At 42.5% G+C, this 23,125-nt stretch overlaps 1 protein-coding gene across 1 annotated transcript in view; it reads left to right on the forward strand.

Annotated features, from left to right (window-relative positions):
* The first annotated feature begins 10,872 nt into the window (after positions 1-10,872).
* LOC106584030 (inactive tyrosine-protein kinase transmembrane receptor ROR1) overlaps positions 10,873-23,125 on the forward strand; it is a 194,172-nt gene continuing 181,919 nt past the window's right edge. The window contains exon 1 of the mRNA XM_082967905.1: positions 10,873-11,211. Coding sequence (XP_082824031.1) covers positions 11,106-11,211 — 106 coding nt within the window. The 5' untranslated portion in view covers positions 10,873-11,105. The remainder of the gene's footprint in view (positions 11,212-23,125) is intronic.

A 23,125-nucleotide genomic window follows, 5' to 3' on the forward strand; every position in this document is an offset into this window, starting at 1 on the left:
CTTGAGAAGCCTTTTGGATCTATACCTGGCTATACCTCTCCCTCAACGTGATCAAGACAAAGGAGATGATTGTGGACTACAGGAAAAGGAGGACCGAGCACGCCCCCATTCTCATCGACAGGGCTGTAGTGGAGCAGGTTGAGAGCTTCAAGTTCCTTGGTGTCCACATCACCAACAAACTATCATGGTCCAAGCACACCAAGACAGTCGTGTAGAGGGCACGACAAAGCCTATTCCCCCTCAGGAAACTTAAAAGATTTGGCATGGGTCCTGAGATCCTCAAAAGGTTCTACAGCAGCAACATCGAGAGCATCCTGACTGGTTGCATCACTGACTGGTACGGCAATTGCTCGGCCTCTGACCGCAAGGCACTACAGAGGGTAGTGCGTACGGCTCAGTACACCACTGGGGCTAAGCTGCCTGCCATTCGGGACCTCTACACCAGGCGGTGTCAGAGGAAGGCCCTAAAAATTGTCAAAGACCCCAGCCACCCCAGTCATAGACTGTTCTCTCTACTACTGCATGGCAAGCAGTACCGGAGTGCCAAGTCTAGGACAAAAAGGCTTCTCAACAGTTTTTACCCCCAAGCCATAAGACTCCTGAACAGGTAATAAAATGGCTACCCGGACTATTTGCATTGTGTGCCCCACCCAACCCCTATTGTTTAGGCTGCTGCTACTCTCTGTTTATCATATATGCATAGTCACTTTAACTATACATTCATGTACATACTACCTCAATTGGGCCGACCAACCAGTGGTCCCGTGCATTGGCTAACCGGGCTATCTGCATTGTGTCCCGCCACCCACCAACCGCCAACCCCTCTTTTACGCTACTGCTACTCTCTGTTCATCATATATGCATAGTCACTTTAACCATATCTACATGTACATACTACCTCAATCAGCCTGACTAACCGGTGTCTGTATGTAGCCTCGCTACTTTTATAGCCTCGCTACCGTATATAGCCTGTCTTTTTACTGTTGTTTTATTTCTTTACTTACCTATTGTTCACCTAATACCTTTTTTGCACTATTGGTTAGAGCCTGTAAGTAAGCATTTCACTGTAAGGTCTACTACACCTGTTGTATTTGGCGCACGTGACAAATAAACTTTGACTTGATTTAATCTGGTTTAGGTTATTAATCAACCTACCAGGAGGGTGTTTACAAACACTACAAGAACAAGATCATCCACATGTATTGATCACATTTTTTCTAATAGAACTTTGTTCTAAAGCTGTATCTGTACCCATTGGATGCAGTGATCATAATATAGTGGCTATTGTATTTCCAGAAAAGCCCAAATTCAAAAAGCTGGGCCTAAAATACAAAATATTTTGTTGTGACTCTTTTGTGGAAAATATTTATTGGTCTGATGTGATTAATAAGGAGCATCCAGATGCGGCACTTGATGAATTTATAAAAAAATCTAACAATTATTGATAAACATGCACCTGTTAAGAAACTGATTGTCAGAACTGTTAAGGCTCAATGGATTGATGAGGAATTGAACAACTGTATGGTAGAAAGAGATGGGGCAAAAGGAGTCGCTAATAAATCTGGCATGCATATCTGACTGGCTGACTTACTGCAAATTGAGAAATAATGTAACAAAACTCAACAAAAAGCCGAACAAACTGTATTATGGAGCCAAGATCAATGATAGAAAGAATGACGGGAAAAAAAACTTTGGAGTAATTTAAATGATCTTACTGGCAGAAAGACAAATTCGACTCCCATCTTTCATCGAATCAGATGGCTCGTTCATCACAAAACCATTTGATGTTGCCAATTATTATTTTAACGATTACTTCATTGGCAAAGTGGGCAAACTTAGGCAGGAAACGCCAACAACGAAGAGTGAGCCATAGCACTCATGTATAAAAAAGCTAATGATGAAAGGAAAGCATTGCAAGTTTGAAGTTTGTAAAGTTAAAGTGTGGGAGAGATGGACAAAGTATTCTTATCGATCAATAATGACAAACCTGCAAGACATTGACAACTTAGATAGAAAGCCACTGGGGATGGTAGCTGACTCTGTAGCCACTCCTATCTGTCATATCTTTAATCTGAGCCTAGAGGAAAGTCTTTGTCCTCAGGCCTGGAGGGAAGCCAAAGTCATTCCGCTACCAAAGAGTGGTAAAACAGCCTTTACTGGTGCTAACAGCAGACCTATCAGCTTGCTGCCAACTCTTAGCAAACAATTGGAAAAAATAGTTTTTTGACCAAATACAATGCTATTTCTTTGTAAACAAATTAGTAACAGACTTTCAGCATGCTTATAGAGAAGGGCACTCAACATGTACTCCATTGACACAAATGACTGATGATTGGTTGAAATAAATTGATAATAAGAAGATTGTGGGAGCTGTACTGTTGACCAAGTTGAGGAGACTAAATTACTTGGTGTCACCTTAGATTTGACCATGACAGTTTACAATCTATCTGTTGTGACCACCATTTTCCTCATGCAGTGTGACACATAACCTTCACGTAAAGTTGATCAGGCTGTTGATGGTGGCCTATGGAATACTGTCCCACTCCTCTTCAAAGGCTGTGCGAAGTTTCTGGATATTGGCGGGAACTAGAACACGCTGTCGTACACGTCGATCCAGAGCATCCCAAACATGCTCAACGAGTGACATGTCTAGTGAGTATGCAGGCCATGGAAGAACTGGGACATTTTCAGCTTCCAGGAATTGTGTACATATCCATGCGACATGAGGCCGTGCATTATCATGCTGAAACATGAGGTGATGGCGGCGGATGAATGGCACGACAATGGGCCTCAGGATCTCGTCAAAGTTTCTCTGTGCATTCAAATTGCCATCGATAAAATGCAGTTGCGTTCATTGTCCGTATCTTATTCGTGCCCATAACATAACCCCACCGCCACCAAAGGGGCACTCTGTTCACAACGTTGACATCAGCAAACTGATCGCCCACACAACGCCATACACGTGGTCTGCGGTTGTGAGGCCGGTTGAACGTACTGCCAAATTATCTAAAACAATGTTGATTTATGGTAGAGAAATTAACATTGCATTCTGTGCCAACAGCTCTGATGGACATTCCTGCAGTCAGCATGCCAATTACACGCTTCCTCAACTCGAAACTGCACATTTTGGAGTGGCCTTTTATTGTCCCCAGCACAAGGTGCACCTGTATAATAATCATGCTATTTAATCAGCTTCTTGTTATGCCACACCTGTCAGGTGGATGGTTTATCTTGGCAAAGAATAAATGCTCACTAACATGAATGTAAACAAATGTGTGGACAAAATTCGAGAGAAATAAGCTTATTGTGCATATGGAACATTTCTGGGATATTTTATTTCATCTCATGAAACATGTGACCAACACTTTACATGTTGCATTTATATTTTTGTTCAGTGTTTGTTCAGTGTTTGTTGTTCTCTTTCAATGATTTGTTTTGATATGACACATATGATATTGATGTTCACCAGACACTTTACGTTGCTCAAAGAACCTACCATAGACATCTGTCAAAGACGGACATGTCGAGTGGCGTATGAGGGAGCCCCTCCCCTCATACTAAAGAGCCACTTGCCCACCCTCTGGATCATTCTCACCTCTCTTCCCCACAGAAGCGTTATACTCTTGCTCTCCTCAGCACAACTTGACCTGTTTTCCTGTTTAACTGCTCACAGGTGTGGAGTTGAGGTTACACTGCTGAGTGCAGGTTTTTTAGCTTTGTGTTGTGTGACTTTACCGCGAGGAAAGTTTTAGCTTAAGGAAAGAATTAGCTTTGCCTCTTTTTTTCTTCCTTTTGTCACCTGTGGTAGCTAGCATCACACGGATAGCTGCTGCAAGGCTTAGCTAACTTGGGTAACTCACCCAAGGCTGGCTATCCTACAATCTAGCTTTTTTTACCTGGAAGGGTAGAATTACTAGCTTGCTCTCTCGTTTAGCTCAACCCACTACAGTGCCACTTTGTCTAGACCGACCGTCCTAGCTTCACTGCTTATCGATCGAGAGCCACGCTTTGGCTAACTTTGTTCTAACTAGCTAGGCTACTAGCCCACAAGGCTTATGATAGCTAACTTCACATTGTTAAAGGATTTGCTTCTCCGGCTAGCACTGTGCTAACTAGCTAGACTACTAGCCCAAGTGGTGAACCCTAAATACGTTTCAATTTGTTCTCGGATTAGCTTTTTTTTTGCCATGGAGCCTGCTAGCTCAGCCCAAGGGGCAACCATATCAGGCAAGGACATGCACCCCCCTTGTGTGTCGGTCTTGAACATGTGGAAGCAGCGGTCGACGACACCCGGTCATGCATCCATTGTGGGAATTTTGCTGCTAACACTCTACAACAAAGACTGCGCAGAGCAGCCCAACCTGGATTGTCTCCCACACTGCATTCAAGCAGGGAGACTAGCTCACAAACCCAACCCTCATGGGCCGACATCATGTATGGCTATCCCGAGGACCTTCACCCACTTTTCCAGGGCTTGGCCCTGGAGGAGGGGGAAGGGGATCTCGTCACCGACGAAGATGATGGTGATGGCAAGACCGACCTCCTCCAAGCAGTAGAGGAGGAAGAGGATGAGGAAGCGCAAGCTGTTACCTCTAGGCGCTCTTCCGCCCTTAGCGGGGCATCGATGGAGGATGACAGATATTCACTCAATGATTTATGCAAACGGGCAGCGACCAGACTCAATATTGAGTGGCCCGAACCTGTGGGGGGTGGCAGCGCAGAGAGGGACTGTACAATGGGAGGAAACACCCCTCTTGCACCGTCTCATGCAATTAATTCCTCCCAGCTATCCCAGCTTGCGTGGTGAAGCCAAATGCATTTGGGACAAACCCTTGACTGGCAAGGTCCAAACTAGACTTTTTGCCAGCATGAATGTCAAGGACAACCACCTCAACCCCAGTGTCTTGTCAGTGCAGGCACTTTTTGCCTTGATAAGACGGAGCACTTCTCTGCATCTATCTACCAAAGGGTCTAATCAGATGGCTCGTTCATCACAAAACCATTTGATGTTGCCAATTATTATTTTAACGATTACTTCATTGGCAAAGTGGGCAAACTTAGGCAGGAAACGCCAACAACGAACAGTGAGCCATAGCACTCATGTATAAAAAAGCTAATAATGAAAGGAAAGCATTGCAAGTTTGAAGTTTGTAAAGTTAAAGTGTGGGAGAGATGGACAAAGTATTCTTATCGATCAATAATGACAAACCTGCAAGACATTGACAACTTAGATAGAAAGCCACTGGGGATGGTAGCTCAAGGACAACCACCTCAACCCCAGTGTCTTGTCAGTGCAGGCACTTTTTGCCTTGATAAGACAGAGCACTTCTCTGCGTCTATCTAGTCAGTTGGTAGAGAATGGTGTTTGCAACGCCAGCATGGTGTGTGCAATGCCAGGGTTGTGGGTTCGATTCCCACGGGGGGCCAGTACAAAAAAAAATGCGTGAAATTAAATGAAATGTATGCAATCACTACTGTAAGTCGCTCTGGATAAGAGCGTCTGCTAAATGACTAAAATGTAAAATGTAAAAAATGTGTCTGCTGAACGTTCTGTACGGCGTTGAACGTTACGGCCCTACTGCTGGCTTACCAGGCCGATTTGATGCTAGATGCATAATCTCCTAGCTATCGGGCAAGCCTAACCCAGACCCTTGGGAGGAGATCTGTGTCGTCACCTCCGAGCATCCATGGGCGCCATTCAAGGCTGTGGCCGTGCCATGAGCCTTGCAGTGGTAGGGGAGAGAGTGTTGTGGCTCGACTTGTCCAGCCTGTTAGACATTGAGAACGGTTTCCTTGACGCTCTTGTTGAGCCGAAGGAACTATTTGGGCCGGCTGTCGCCGCCATTTGGCAGAAGTGTGAACTTTGAAAGAAGGAGGCTGTAGCCTTCAACTTCTGCCTGCCCCAAAGACCTGGGAATCATGGCTACCTGGCCTAACCCTCCACGAGTCAAGACTCCAGCGACGTAGCGGGCATCAACCCCACAGTTCGGATCCACAAACAGGGGCCGACAGTGCAGCCACATCGAGGTCCCGCCCATTTGATTCCCCTGCATGGAAGAAGGGGCAATCGACTTAGGGGTACACCCCCTGCGGCAGAGAGGGGCAGCCAACGGTTCACCCCGTGTTCTGGCCTGCCACCTCTGAGAGAGAGGCACATCTCTGCTTCAAGAACCCTTCCCATTCTCATGTGTTTGCTCTAATGGAAGACAGAGGGAATCCACTCCGCCCCTGAGTGCACTCTGTGCCACGGCTCTTTCCCTGGCTCTAGTTCAAGCTGCCGGGGCAGGAAGACTAATTGTCAATCGACACCAAGCACTGTCCCCATGTTCCGCGCATGTGCAGTCCAGCCCTGGGTCTGGTCCAAGATTACAAAGGGGTACAGACTGCAGTTCACTCTGGGTCCAACCGTTCCGTATGCTTATGTTCAACGTGCCATTCGGGCTAGCGCTACATCCCCGACTGGTCAGCAAGTGTGTAGAGGCAGCCCTCACACCCATGAGAAAGAAGGGGCTTTGAGTTTCCACCTACATAGACGATTACCTGCTTTGCTCCCCATCCCGGGAGAAAGCAGTATGAGACCCAACTTCCCTTGTAACCCACCTCTCCGAGTTAGGGTTCAAGATCAATCAGAAAAATAGCTGTTTGATGCCAACACAGAGAATAGAATACTTAGACGTAATGTTTTATTCTTTCTTACCAGGCAACACTCTTGGACGACCGCATCACGTCATTCCGACAGTTCCATTCCCTGTTCCACGGGGGGCCCTCGGTCACGTTCAACACGTGCCTCCGAGTGCTGAGGTTGATGAAGTCCACCATCTTAGTAGTACCTCTTGGCCTCCTGAGGATGAGAGACATCCAGTGCTAGGTGTTTGCCCAACGTCTGTGTACACGGCGTCACCTCGCATGTCTCTTAGCTCCCCGCCACTGGAAGAGGCCTTCGGTCTTCGTTATTGGCACTCCCCTAGGAGTAGTGTGTACCCCACATCTCCGCATTGCTCACATACTGTAAATTAACTTGAATTGCTCAGTGTATTTTTTTATTTTTTTTTACTGAAACCCTCATTGTCATGTTTTGATCAGAAAGGACAATACAGACAATCAACCACTTACACAGACCATTCGTCAGGACTATTCTGTGGAGCAGACCCACTGTCCCTACGTGTGACTCATGTCCCGCGCTTACTGAACATAGGAGCAGACTTGTCCAGAGGGAATCCCCATCAAGGGGACTGGAGACTCCATCCCCAACTGGTGAAACAAATCTGGGAGAGATACAGTCAAGCATCTGTCCACGCACTGCCCGTTGTTCTTCGCGCTAGCAGGAAACGCACCACTGGGGGTGGACGTGCTGGCACATACTTGGCCAAGCAGGTTCCATTATGCTTTCCCTCCCCTCAGCCTCATACTCCCTACACTCTAGCCAGAGTGAGGGAAGAAGGCTTATCCCTCATCTTGGTAGCCCCTTGATGGCAAGGCAAGCTCTGGATAGCGATGAGCCTTGACAACTCCCGTTACACAGGGACCTGCTGACCTAAGCGAACAGAGATTTTCCACCCTCTCCTGGACGCCATGGCCCTAAGGGCCTGGTCCGTGAAAGGATAAATCTGGATCCAACAGGCCTGCCTCTCGGAGTCATTGAGACTATCCAGAGTGCTAGGGGTCCTCCTACACTCACTGTATGGAAACAAGTGGTGCATTTTCTGAGAAGTGGTGTTGGGCATCCCCTCATACTTTTATGAGATTTATGATGTCACTGCACCTTGTGTCAGGGCCACTGAGCGTTGATATGTGAGACTGCCTGGCTTTGGAGAGAGTTGGGCATATTCCACTGTGAGTTATTATCGAAAGGAATAATTGAAAGATAACTTGAGTAAGACCGGTTCTCTGATATATCACCACATTCCCCTACTCTAAGAGTGTGAGGAAGTTCGGCATGCTCGAGAATGATCCAGAGGACGGGCGAATGGCTCTATAGTATGAAGGGAGGGTCTCCCTCATTCGCCAATCGACCTGTCTGTCTTCGACAGATGTGTCTGATTTGATTATTCGAGCTATTTAGAGATTATGATGAATCCCACAGTGAGATATCGCATTCATAATATCAGAGAACCGGGGTTACGCAAGTAACTTTTAGTTTCAGTTAATAGTGGTCATAATGTGTGTGGGTGTGTGTGTGTGTGTGTGTGTGTGTGTGTGTGTGTGTGTGTGTGTGTGTGTGTGTGTGTGTGTGTGTGTGTGTGTGTGTGTGTGTGAGAGAGTCAATTCAATTGTGTGTCATTATGGCAACCATGGATTTCACCATATTATCCTAACATCTCTCCCTTTTCATCAAACAACCATCCTTTCTTTTGTTAGAGGCATGCCAAGGGACTGGGGTTTATATAGGAATGCTGAAACCACTCCAGAAGATCCACTGACAATCCCTATCTGTCTTATATTATATCAGAACCAAACTACCTTACCAAAGAACACAGTCTGGGGGAGTGGGAAGGTTTTGATCAGGTTCTATAGGCTGACATGGGTCCCAGCCAGCAAGCCAGGGCTGACAAGTAGTGGGGAAATGGGACTTGAAACGGTGGGCTCGTGAGTCATCCCAGCCCTGTCACTTCAAACGTTGGAGCGCTCAACCCGCTCCGCCTCGCTACTCTGCCGCCAGATGGCCTATCGAGCAGGAGCAGGCAGGATGCGGGACCCGGAGACGCTAAATTGCTACCATTCACTTTTCTCTCCCCCTCAGTATCTAGAAACACGACTTTGACACTGATAAAGTGTGTGTCTGAAGTGTGAAGTGTGTATGGTAAAATTTAACCGGGTGTATAGTTGGGAGATGGTGATGGGATTTGATAAAGGTTTGGAATAGATTATAACCGCATTACTTTCAGTTAGTTGGAGGCCTGGATTGTACAGGGTAGGTGTGTGTTGTAAAATAACTTAAATTATTTGTTCCTCTCCCTTCATTCCTCTTTTCCCCTCTCTTTCCCTTAATCTACCTTCCCCTGTTTAGAAAAAAATGAATAACCTCTAGTCTAGCCTGTAAGCTCTACAATATTTGGCCCTGGGTGGATTTAGTGTATGATGTCTCATTCCATGCATTACAAATTTCAACCTCTTAGTTGTGCTCCAACATTGTGTATACACAACAACAAGAAAATGCTGGGTTAAAAACAACCCAGCGCTGGCTAAGTAGTGGACAGAACACACGTTGTGTCACTTAGTTGGGTTATTGAGCGATGATCCACTGGGTCAGACCAGAAGACTGGAGGTGTGGTTTACAGAGAATAATTTTTGGCCACCCATGAGAGTAAATTTAATTCTGATTCATCTGTTCTGTTGTATTGTCAAAACATGTGAAGGGTTAGTACTGAAAATGTTGTACATTAGTGAGGCATACACAAGTTGAGTGCCTCAAGCACCTATGTGTATCCCAATGTTGGGATATTTACCCCTTTATTATGATATTTAAATATGAATGTTAAATAAATGTATATTAAAATATCTGAAAGCTATGCCCCCAATAGGCCACGCCTCCTGAAAATAACCTATGGATTACATTAAAAAAGACCCATCTGCTGTGTCACCCTAGCATGAAAAGTGAATAAAAACCCGACTGATGGTTAAATTAACCTATGTTTGGGTATTCCAAAGGCATGGCCTATTGGGAGCGTGGCTTTCAGATAGTTATTTTTGGCCACCCATGAGAGGAAATGTAATTCATGTTCATCATGTTAAGTTTGTACACTGCAAATGTTTATTCTCCTTTAAAATATATAATACACAAATATAGTAATATAAAATGAATAACTTTATTTAATATTATATGAAAGAAGTAGTAACTATCCCACGTTTTGGTTTTTGCCCTAATACTACACAGCTGATTCAAATTATCAATGATTGATGATTAGATGAATCAGCTGTGCTAGGGCAAAACCCCAAACATGCACCCCTTGGGGTCATGAGGACTGAGCTTGGGAAACCCTGGCTTGGGCTCTTTAAAGAACTCATATTATTGTATAAGCCTTATTAAACCTACAAAAGTGTCAGTGCTCCACCTTGACATTGAATTGACATGTACTCTCACATGTGGCCAAAAACAACTATCAGTTGGGTCACCTCCAGTCTTCTGATCTGACTTGGTGAATCATAGCGCAATAACCCAGCATCAACAATCCAACTTAAATAAAACAATGGGTTGTTTGTGACCCAACATGTGTTCTGTCCAATATCTACCCAAATTGGGTTGTTTTTCACGCAGCACTTTTTTTTTAGAGTGTACTGGAGTCATTTATTTCACCCAAATCAACATACTTGTGTCTGTCTTGTGTTAAAAATATGTTTGAGGTAAGGTATCACATTGCAGTAGTGTAGGCGAATTGGAACTGTTGATACGATTTTGTAGTATGATTCATTGATTTACACACACCTTTGCAATACCTGAAGTAGGCCTAGTTTTGATCCAGCTTTGCTCCATAATACAGCCTCACATTTATTTGTACTGCTCTAATTACGTTGATAACCAGTTTATAATAGAAATAAGCACCTCGGGATATATGGCCAATAAACCAAGGCTAAGGGTCGTGCGTAAGGACAGACCTTAGCCGTGGTGTATTGGCCATATACCACACCACCTCGGGCCTTATTGCTTAAATATAGTGCTTTGTGAATGAATATGTTGTAATAAACTGTACGCTCAATGAATAAGTCATAAACCATATGTGAAAAATACAAGTAGGCGCGATCTGAAGACTAGTCGGTCTTGCAGGTCTTGCACAAAGAAATATGTATTTTCAACACATGGTGGCGACACATCCAACCCTAATCAGAGCCAGATGGCTCGTGCAAGGCAAGCCGCACACGGCATAGAAGTTTTGGAAGCGTGCGCTGAGAGCTCGAAGGAAAGTAGTGGGACTCCGGAGGAGAGAGAGAAGGAGAGAGGGAAAGAGAGAGAGAACTTCGTGCGTTTACGTTACACACAGACACGGGATAAAGGACGACTGCGTGGACAGTTGTTATATACATTTAGTGTCTTTTCATTTTTAAATCAACGTTTACACGTGCGCTTACGGTTGTAGTGGATGTAAAGGGATTAGAATAGAATCGGGGGAATGTATCCTGATCGGGCAACAGTGACCGACCGTCTTCCGAGATGTCAACTCAACATTCTCCGTTCCATCATGCTACTCCAGGCCGTTCTAGAGATGACTGCGACCAGTAAGAATGTGACTTTTTTATTACGGTGCTACAATGTAATGTCGCATCATCAGAAAAACACGAAACGTTTTATGGCATTAATGTTAATATTTTAAGCCATTAATATGGTGATATAAATCTAGGCTATTGGTCGCTAGCCTATATCAATTTATTCGATTGACGTGTCTGCAACAATTTTAATTTCCTGTTTTTATTTATACTTTTTTCGTGTATTTTTGGGGGGTGATTTTCAAATGCTTATTTATATGGACATTACATTCGTTGTTTTCTTGGGCTTCAAAATAGGCTACTTGTTTAAACAAACGTGTTCATTTATTAGGCTACATTAATAATAACATATCTTACTTTATACAACAAGTACTAAATGATCTGTGGAAGGCGCTACATAATAGGCGTTCAAGTCTTTTATATTTGAAACAAAGCCAATTTAAACATTGATTTATAATCTCCAGTATTGAAAGACAAAGGGACTTCTCTTCGCAGGTGATGATGGAGGGGATAACCATCTCACTCCCAGCTGGAGGTCCATTGTGTGGGTCCCTCCATTTGTAATTAAATGTAATCGAAAATGTAATCTGTTATCCCGAAAGTAATTATTTATCATGAGAGTGCCTTAAACAACTACTAGTAATTATGCATAGTTCTAGAAAGGTCTGGAACTCTCACCTTTATGGTAAAACATTGTTAGAAATTGCTGAGGTGTACTCACTTTTGAGGCACAAGCTCAAGTACATGTACAAATATTATGAACAAAAGAAAAAAGAGAGTCAATAGGGCTTTCTAAATATATTAACAATCAAATTATAAACAAATTACTATAAGATTTCACCTTTCTTTATTCTGTAAAATAAAGATAGTGACACTACAAAATTGGCACCATTTCACATAACTGATGACAGAATGTTCTGTCCTGCATCCTCGGAGTGATGCAGAGATGCCGTTCAAATGTCTGCAGGCTTGTTCCAACTTCAGCTTTAAGCACAATTTTGCCTCTCTGTGACCCAGAGAAAGTGGTTTTGTTAAAGTTTTACTAGATTATTTTGTATTTTCATGTCAATTTGATAATATCGCAGCGAGATGGGACCACTTTTGCTGCACTGTAAAAAATGGCCTGTAATTTTTACAGTAACTTACTGGCAGCACAGTAGCCAGTATGTAACTGTACATTTACAGTAAATTACTAGCAGCACAGAAGCCAGTAAATTATTGTAGATTTATAGGACCTTTACTGTAACACAAATTGAACTGAATATTACTGGAACTCCTGACTACAGTAACATACTGTATTTCTAGAATTGACATTGCATTACTGGAAGCACAGTGGTTAGTAAATTGTTGCAGATATACAGTGCAGGTAGCTAGTGCCAACGACAGGCAGTACGTCTGTTACATGTATTTGAAATAGATATTTCAATATTATCAATACCTATTTTGTAATTTGTATTTCACTGGCCTGAACTACAATTAATATAGCCTATTTTGTAATAGTTTAATTAGAATACATGTATTTTGTATTTTCTAATACAAAATACAAAAGCCCGCTTAACTACGACATTCTGGTAGCATAATCTTTTTACTTGCTCTAACTGTGGTATATTCTTGTTTACCTTAGATTAATACACTGACTGTAAGTCGCTCTGGATATGAGCGTTTGCTAAATGACCAAAATGAAAATGTGAAAATGATCACTTCCAAAGCACACTGCTGGATATTATTCTATTGACCTCTGCCCCCAAACAAGGCCAAATTTGATCAAAATACAAATATTTTGAGGGTGGAGCTCATTAGAATAATACCCAGCAGTGGTGCTTTGCAAATGCACATTTTTAACATCCACATTTTGGTCATTTAGCAGACGCTCTTGTCCAGAGCATCTGCTAAAGAAATAAACACATATCACAGAGATAGCAAGTAAAACGTTTCTGTAACCGTTACTGGGAATGTTGTTGTAGTTAAGGATGCATTGGTCTTCAAAATTTCCTTCATTTGTTACAAGATACCTTTTTGATATATCTTTGCCCATGTCTGTCTAGTGCAAAATAGTGATGTTATGTTTGATACTGGATCTCCGAGGCATGTGTTGAAATCGCTAAGCAGTATGCTGATGCCTGTATGACTTTATCAGAAGTTTCATTGAACAACCATCTGATTGCTTTGGTGTTGGTTTGGTAGAAGACAAAAAGGCTACTTACTGTATGCTGCGCACGTGCAACGGGGTGTGGGACGTCATCTATAATGATGATGTTGCTCTAAATTATTGTGACAAGCAGGTGCCAGTAGTGTACACTGTGTGTATCAAAGCCTCAAGCAGTGAACCTATTTTCTACACAATTGGCTGGAAAACCTCAATGCTTCAGGAAGCTTTATTTTCCCATCATTAGTGCAAAGTACGTTACAGTAATATTGATGGTAACGTGCTTCCTGTAAGTTACTGTAAAAGGCAGAGCAATGACAAACTACAATACTGAAAAAAAGTAAATGCTACTGTAATTATGATATCTTACAGTATTTTACTGTAAATACATGAGATTAGTGCAAGCAGTTTGGCTGTTAAGTATTTGTATATTACAGCATATTTATGAATATTTGGTGTTTTGTATCACTTGCAGAGGAATTAACAAAGGCTCCCAAAAGGGCTGTGATTACAGGAGCAAAACACATCAAAAGGACACAGTTTAATAGTCAATCATAAACAGTTTAAGACCTGGTATCACTTTCTGTCCCCTAAATATTTTTTTTTTTTTAGTGCACTACAACCACATATCAATTCAATGGGTATAGCATTCTCACAAACGGGTGCCACAAATATTGCCAATTACAAGGCACATCTCAAAATGTGTTAATGAGCCACCAATTCTTCCCCTCCCACAAAATGTCTATAATTTTTTATTTACAGAATTCTGCAGTAAATATACAGCAAAACAGCACTTTATTGTTAAATTGTAGTAAAATTACAGCAATTGCTTGCAGTGAATATGTAATTATATATTACAGCATACCAATTCATATCTAGCATTTTACATCACTTGCACCTGTAGAGGGTTTAACAAAGGCTTCTAAACCGGCAGTGACTACAGGAAAAAAATACATCAAAAGGACATGGCTAAACATTCAACCATTAAAGGTTTGATACTTGATACCCTTCTGATCTGTTCCCAATATACACGTAATAGTTAGGGAACTACTACCACATATCACTTAAAATGGTACAGCACTCTCACTGACAGGTGCAGCAAGTATAGCCTCGCACAAGGCACGCCTCAAAATGTGTTCATGACCACAGCAATACCATGCACCCACAAAATGTTTTTGCCGTTCCAAAATTACAGTATGGTACTATATTCTATGGGGTGGTACTGACTTACAGTAAATTACTGGCAGCACAGTAGCCAGTAAGTTACTGTAGATTTACAGGAAGAATATATTTTTAAATGGTATGGTACTGTATTCTGTGGGGTACATCATTCTCACTAATGGGTGCAACAAATATAGCCTCTTACAAGGCATGCATCCAAATGTGTTAATGAGACAGATAAAAAATGAGAAATACAGCAAAACAGGTTATACAGTACTTTACTGTATAATTTAACAACAGTGTAGCAGAATGCCATTGAACCCACATCATGCATTGCTATGTACAGTTCTCTAATATAGAATTACAGTAGCTAACTTGGAAATGTTTGCTGTAAATTTACAGCAATTTGTTACAGTCCTGCTTTCCCTAGGCCCTCCCTTTTGATATGCCATATTCCATGCAGGGCTCTGAGCTTCACAATCAGAAAAAAATCGAGCCTTTGTCTGGATAGGCTAGAAAATTGGACATGTCACTCCCTATGCAAATGAGGGGTCAGATTTCACATTCTCCATCTCAGTTCCTTGTGGTCAGGTTCAGCTGAAAGGGGAGACTGCTATTTAGCTGAGTATACAGAAATTGATGTTGCGCCGTTCACAGAGCTCTCTGTACAAAAAAAGACTGTTGGAACTGTTCTAGAACCGCTACTAGTCCCCTAAATAGGGGACTTTATATCAAATAGGTTTTAAAGCAAACTCAGTGATACAGTACTGACTGATGCTGAGAGTAATGACTTCAAATGAAATCCTGAGTTCAAGAACATTGGGAAATGGCGGCACTCCAATTGTTGTATATTTTAAGACAAAAAGACCACCTCATTTCACCTTTTTATTTTCAGCAGGGCAGTCTAATGCGTTTTGAGTTTCACGTTTTAATGTCACATACCTGAGTACGGTGAAATGCCTTTCTTGAAAACTCAAAACCCAACAATGCAATAATTCATTAATAACAATCTAATACTAGAAAGAAAAAAAAATCCACGAGAAATAAGAATAAATATGAAGAACACAATAAGTAAGTAAGCATAATATATACAGGGTCAGTTCCAAAACCATATTTGCAATGTGCAGGGATACTGGAGTGATGGAGGTAGATATGTATAGGGGTAACGTGACTAGGCAACAGGATATAAGATAAACAGAGTAGCAGCAGCTCGTATGCGAGTGGGTGTGCGTGTGTGTAGAGTCAGCATAAATGTATGTGCATGTTATATGTGAGTGAGCAGATGATGGAGGGAGTGTGCATAGACAGTGCAAAACTTAAAGGTCAATAAAGATACAAGGTTAACTCAAATAGTCTGTGTAGCTATTTATCAGTCTTATTGATTGGGGATAGAAGCTGTTCAAGAGCCTGTTGTTGCCAGACTTGATGCACCGGTACCGCTTGCCGTGTAGAAGTAGAGCGAATAGTCTATGGCTTGGGTGGTTGGAGTCTTTAACGATTTTCCGCGCCTTCCTACCTCACCGCCTGTTATAGATGTTCTGGATGGCAGGGAGCTCGGCCCCAGTGATGTACTGGGCTGTCCAGTACATCACTGGGGCCATGTGATCAAGGTAGGTGCTATTGCCATACCAGGCAGCAATGCAGCCAGTCAAAATGTTATCAATGTTACAGCTGTAAAACCTTTTCGAACTTCTGAGGGGGAAGAGGTGCTGTCACGTCTTCTTCACGACTGGGTGGATGTGTTTGGACCATTTTAAGTCTTTAGGGATTTGGACACAGAGGAACTTGAAGCTCTCAACCTGCTCCACTGCGGGCCCGTCGATGTGGATGGGGGTGTGCTCGCCCTCCCATTTCCTTTAGTCCCCGATCAGCTCCTTGGTCTTCCTGACGTTGAGGTTGTTGTTCTGGCACCACACTGCCAGGTCACTGACCTCCTCCCTGTAGACCGACTCATCGTCGCCGGTGATCAGGCATACCACCGTCGTGTCGTCAGCAAACGTAATGATGGTGTTGGAGTTGTGCGCGGCCACGCAGTTGTGGGTGAACAGGTAGTACCTTAGGGGACTAAGCACACACCCCTGTGGGGCCTCTGTGTTTAGGGTCAGCGTGGCGGAGGTGATGTTGCCTACCCTCACCATCTGGGGTCGGCCCATCAGGAAGTCCAGGATCCAGTTTCAGGGGGAGGTGTTCAGACCAAGAGTCCTAAGCTTGTTGACGAGCTTGGAGGGGGACAATGGTGTTGAACGCTGAGCTGTAGTCAATGAACAGCATTCTCACATAGGCATTCCTCTTATCTAGGTGGGTGAGGGCAGTGTGGAGTGCGATTAAGATTGCGCGTAATCTGTGGATCTGTTGGGACGTTATGCAAATTGAGGTGGGTCTAAGGAAGCCTAGGAGAGCTTCCAGGCTTCCTTCATAACTTCCTTCATAAATAATTATTACAGGGGCAGTTTGGTCAAACTAATCCCGTTCGAATCGTCCACTGGAAAGACGGACATGCTGGGGTAATAATTACATAACCGATGTTCTATAGTAATACTAGTCCCGTGCGAATAGGACTTAAGCCAAACAATCATTCTCCTCCCCACACTTAACCTGGGAAAGGTTATAAACATCCTACGACTCTATATAACCTTTTTAACTGCTGTATATAACCTTCATAACTGCTGTCTATAGGAGGAAGGTGCCCAGATGGTGTCTGTGGCCTTACGTGAAGTATTGAATAGTTTGTTTGGAACGGAGGTACTGCCATTGGACATTCATTTCCAATTTTGGTTTGCCCTCTTGTGAATCAAATAGGATTTTCATTTGTTACCCAGTTTGTCTATGTATGATTCATCTCCAGCTAGAGGATGTGTCTGGGTTTGTTTGGATTACACCAGTCCTCCCTATTGGTTTTGGATATTATTTACAATGGTTGGAGGAGGCAGAGCTTTCTAAAGCCATATTCTGGTATGCCACTCTCTCTCAGACTCGAGTCAGGAGCCCAGAATGTTAATCCAAGATACTTGACTGGCTGAGTTATAACTTCTTCACATGGGGTTTTATAATGGAACAGGAATAGAGGAGGAGGAAAACTCACCCCCTCGTAACTATTTCACATCTCAACCAGCAGACTGGAAAAAGAGGAGTGGAAAGAAACAGCTATTCTGAATCGGCCATGATACAGTCTCATTCTCTTTACTCTTTCATAACAGTCAGAGGGCTATAAATCATTTGGGTGGAACTACCTCGACTGCAGATTTTAACGGGACAGAATGTTGACATTAAAGGCACTTTACCTTTTGAAAAAACTCACCCCGTGGACTCTGTCTCCGTCTCTTTCAGGGAGACTCTGAAACATCCTCATCCTCCTCAGGTCTGATAGCTGAGGTCTTATACCCCCTTCTCATCTCTCCTCCTTAATGCATGGTACAGTAACTCAGCCATCCACTAGTGCATCTTTAAAAGCCTTCTCAGACGCCCAAGAATGTGGAGGATTAACTATATGTGTGAAACAGATGTAGTGTGTGTGCGTGCGTGCATTGTGTATGTGTGTTTTTGGGACAATTTGGGTCCAGTTTGAAGCATCTGGAAAGAAAAGGTCACACACCTATTAATCAGCACTAAGTCATAAATCATACACTCCGCGCCCCTTGTTACTTTCAAACAACAGCATGTAAACTATGTCATGCAAAAGCAATTACCTATTTCCCTTTTGTTAATAACCTCATATGTTTGCCAAGTTTATATGGCAGTATTGCTCAACATACACAGTGTTTGGAAGATGATGTCTTGTCTTGGCTTATTGTTTAATTGATGGTTACTTACAGTAATTGATGGTTATACAATTCTTGTGTAATGTTACACAAAACTGATGGATGTGGATTAGATGAACAAATTTAATACGACCACTATAAGGCATCCATTTTTTATTGAATTTGTTTACCCTCAGTCTCTTTCCTCTAATTATGGTTGTTGTATGTTTGGGCTTGTAGTGATTGTAGTGAAGCAACTGGCAGTAGTAGTAGAGCTACACTGTTACAGAAAACTTGAAATTATATAATATTTTGTATTATCAACAATAAAATACTCTGAAACGTTTCATACTGTAAATTATAGTGCATTGTGGGAAATGTTGTAGGCGGGGAAATAATTGCTTTATTTTGAATGGTACTGTAATTCCACCCTACAGAATACATTACAGTATTTCTGGTAGGGAGGTTACATTTGATACCGGAGCGCCGAGGCATGTGTCAAAATCGCTAAGCAGTTTACTTTGAAGCAATATGCCGATGCCTGTATCACTTTATCAGAACCACGTGATCAATGGCATCAGAAGCTTTGTTTTGTCGAACAACCACCTGATTTGGTTTGATATTGGTTTTGGTAGAAGACAAAAAGGCTACTATGTGCATGCGCTACAGCGTGTGGGACGTCGTCTATAATAATCTCACTGCTCTAAATTGTTTTGACCAGCAGGTGCCACTAGTGTACACTGTGTTGATCAAAGCCTCGTTTAATGAACCTATTTTCCACATAATTGGCTGGAAAACCTCAAACCTTAACGAAGGTTAGTTTCCCATCACTACTTTTTGGAGCACCAAAGAACTTTTGACCTCTATATTTGGTATTTTTTATTACTTGCACTTCTAGAGGCTTTAAAACTGGCAGTGTCTACAGGGTAATTAGACCAAAAGGACACAGTAAAACTATCATCCATTTAAGGTTTAAGATTTGCTGCCACTCCAATCTGTCTCCTAGACATATTATATTGATAGGGCATTATAACCACATAAGAGTTAAATTGGTACAGCATTCTTACTCACGGGTGTAACAAATATAACCTCTTACAAGGCATGCCTCAAAATATGTTAATGAGCCAGAAAGAACAATACCATGTACCCACTAGTGGTCCTTTTTTTTTTGCCGCTCTAAAGATACAGTACAGTACTGTATTCTGTGGGGTGGAATTACAGTACCATTCGAAATACAGTAATTTCCCCACAATGCACCATCATTTACAGTATGCTGCAGTAAAAGGTTTCACTGATGATAATGCCTAAAATGACTGTATAAATTACAGTTTTCCGTTACAGTGTATGTCACTCTCCCCTTGCAACCTCATGTTATTTAAGCATACACGTATTCACTTACCTTTGTCGTCTAAAATCCTTCTGAGTAACACCATCTCCCCAGAAAGCTTAGTTTTTTTTGGTTGGGACTGGGAGTTTTAGTCTTGGGAATATGATTTGAGGCTAAACATTGTCCACTCTCATGTCATATCCTCATTTTGTCTCTGCCCTCTCTGTGCTAGAGAGAGGGTTTCATAAAGTTTCTCCATTACAAACTGAAGCCAAGCATGGAAAACCCCTTCCTGTAATTACTGACTCTACATTGCACAGTGGAGGTGAGGGCATGGCAGAGAGAAAAATCTCCTCTGCATATCTAGGGACTCTAGAGTTTAAACAGATATGGAAAAGGGAGGTTGGCTCTTTGCTGTAGATACTGTAGATCTGACTAATTGTTTAAAACTATTGTAGCTAAGGGCCTCATTCCCTTGACTCAGTGTCAAAAATGTGCCTAAATGATCAGTTATTTGATAGAACTACATTGGTTATTTAAGAAGATACTTCAAATGTGCCGTTATTAGACATGCATCAATGCACCGCATGGGTTGTATAGGCTATGCAATAATGTAGTCATTATACCAATGTAGTAAAAAAATATTTCACTGAATGTATAAAATTACAATTTTCCAGGTTTAGTAGGGTTTATCCGACTTAATGCGTGGGGACCATGCTACCTACCGTTCATTTAATAGGGGAGTGGATAAAACAAGGCTTTTTAAATTCCGCTGTAAATCTGTCAGTGTACATTTCTTCAGCCTGTTTGCATTGCATTAAGGACTTAAGGTTCTCAAACATTGGCACCAAATGTGGATCTAGCATTCGGGGAATCTAGCGTGTTCGTCTGCCGATCATTCAGCGCGCTGTGTTTTAGGGATCACCCGCTGTCGACGTCTGACTGCCAACATTTTTCGAGCAGTTCGACATGTAAAATCGGTGCGCGCCCGGTTCACAAATTCCGTTCAGAGCTGCTAAGTAATCTCACCCAGCAAACGCTATTGGTGTGTCTGAGCCCTTAAGGAACGTGTTGCATGCAGACTGGCAAATCTCTTGTCGCCTAAAATTAGCCTTTTGTACGTTGCCACGCTCTCTCAGAGCTGATAAAAAACAACCTTAACAGGATTCTTAGCCAAAGATTAATATTTATTTTTAAAATGAAAATATATATGCAATTTATCAGTCAACAGAGGCATTCTTTCATTTTCCCTTGCTCTGTCCTTAAGTTAAAAAAAATAATTCTCCCAAAGATGTGACAGGCAGCATCAAGTTTCCCTCCATGAAGAAGGGCTTTTATGCATTCATAATTTTCCACAGCATCATGTCCATCTAGGAGCAGATCACTCATAAATGCTTCCCCAGAGCAGAGCTAGAGTAGCAGTGGTTGTGGTGACTGGTGATGGGGCTAATGTTGAATCACATATTAGGCTTGGCTGGCTGGCTCGTATATCTGAGAAACGGTCTGTCAGAGGAAGGGTAGCCTCCTTGCCTTCTCCCTGCCACCCATGACATCAGGGCTTTGGATGGGGATGCCTTGGCACTTGGCAGGCACCTGCTGCTGCCACTCTTAGCTCTTAAACTGAAATCACCCCAGGATCACTCTCCTTCGCTCTCTTGCTCTCTCTTTTTTCTTCTCTCCCTCTTTCTTTCTCCCTCTTCCAATTTTGTTCCCAAACTCATCCCAGGATCACTCTCTTGCTGTCTCTCTCTTTTCTTTCTCTTTCTCCCTCTTACTAGCTCGTTCTCCTTTTTTCTCCCATTTCTGTCCCAGTCACTCACCCTTGGTGTAGCAGCTCTACTGTACCTGGCTCGTGTACTGTTCAGTTTGGCCGTGGATCCACACTTGGCTGCTGTTATCTGAGTTGACTGTCATGCTGTTTTTGGCATGGCTGTGTGTGTTTACTCACTGTGTTCTGAGTGAGAGGAAAAAGGCAGAAAGGAATGGATGTGCGACGGTTTGAGCTTTCGAAATCCAGCTTCTGTTCTCTTCTCTCCCCCACCTCAAACATTCTGCTTGTGAAAACCACCGGACCATCAGTTTAGTACCAGGAATCAGAAATGTGTTAGTTCACATCACTTGATTAATAGAATACGGTGCCTTCAGAAAGTATTCACGCCACTTGACTTGTTCCACATTTAGTTGTGTTACAGCCTGAATTTAAAATGGATAATGTCAAAGTGTAATTATGTTTTTAGAAACGAATTAAAAAATGAAAAGCTGAAATGTCTTGAGTCAATAAGTATTCAACCCCTGTGTTATGGCAAGCCTAAATAAGTTCAGGAGTAAAAATGTGCGTAACAAGTAACATAATAAGGTTCATGGACTCACTTTCTATGCAATAAAAGTGTTTAACATGACTTTTGAATGACTACCTCATCTCTGTACCGCACACATACAATTAGCTGTAAGATCCCTCAGTCGAGCAGTAAATTTCAAGCACAGATTCAACCACAAAGACCATGGAGGTTTTCCAATGCCTCGCAAAGGGCACCAATTGGTAGAAGGGTAAAAAAAACTGATATTGAATATCCCTTTGAGCATGGTGAAGTTATTAATTACACTTTGGATGGTGTATCAATACACCCAGTCACTACAAAGATACAGGCGCCATTCCTAACTCAGTTGCCAGAGAGGAGGGAAACCACTCAGGGATTTCGCACAGCAAAATCAATGGGGTACATTTTACTCTGAAAGTTAAGTGTCACTCATTTTCAGTGAACATATGAGTCCCACTGTACTGGGGTTAAAATAATCTCCTCACAATTATCCCTGTGGGAAAGAAACATAATACTACTCTCGCTCTGGGCAGAGATGCCATTTAGAGCTCAGTGGCAGAGAGCTCAGTGGCAGAGAGCTCAGTGGCAGAGAGCTCAGTGGCAGAGACGAACTCAGTGAGATAAACTCCTAAATTGATAGTGCTATTTGTTTAGGTGGTTTTACAGCTAGCTAGCTACTTCACATGCTGATATTGATTTTGGTATTATTGTGTGTAGCCTTGTTTTCTAGCTAGCCAGCCAGGCAGCCCAGGGAGAGAGAGAACATTGCATTGTGGGTTTTGTAATAGACTTGAGCTGCAACAGATTCCCCCCCCCCAAAAAAAAAAAAAATCACAGTTCTACCAATCTTCTTATTACGACAAAATGAAACATTTGTTCACAGAAACTATTGTTTTCACATATTAGTGTTTAACAGTGTTAATAATAGGAATTAGAGTTTGGGATGGATTATCCCTTTAAACATTGAGCATTTCCATCCAATTGTGTCAAAAATAGGTTCATTACTCGAGGCTTTGATCAACACGTTTTAATGTTACACTAGTGGCACCTGCTGGTCAAAAGAGTTTAAAACACCCAAATTAGTATAGATGATGTTCTACACGCTGTAGCATGTGCACAGTGTAGCCTTTTTGTCTTCTACCGAAACCAATACCAAAGATTCTGGTTATACTGACAAGATGCATGTCTCTCCGCCTTAACAATGGGAGTCGTTGTCCACAAAGCGGCACGGTGGGCT

This window comes from Salmo salar, chromosome 23 (assembly GCF_965601325.2).
Source record: "Salmo salar chromosome 23, fSalSal1, whole genome shotgun sequence".
Classification (NCBI taxonomy): domain Eukaryota; kingdom Metazoa; phylum Chordata; class Actinopteri; order Salmoniformes; family Salmonidae; genus Salmo; species Salmo salar.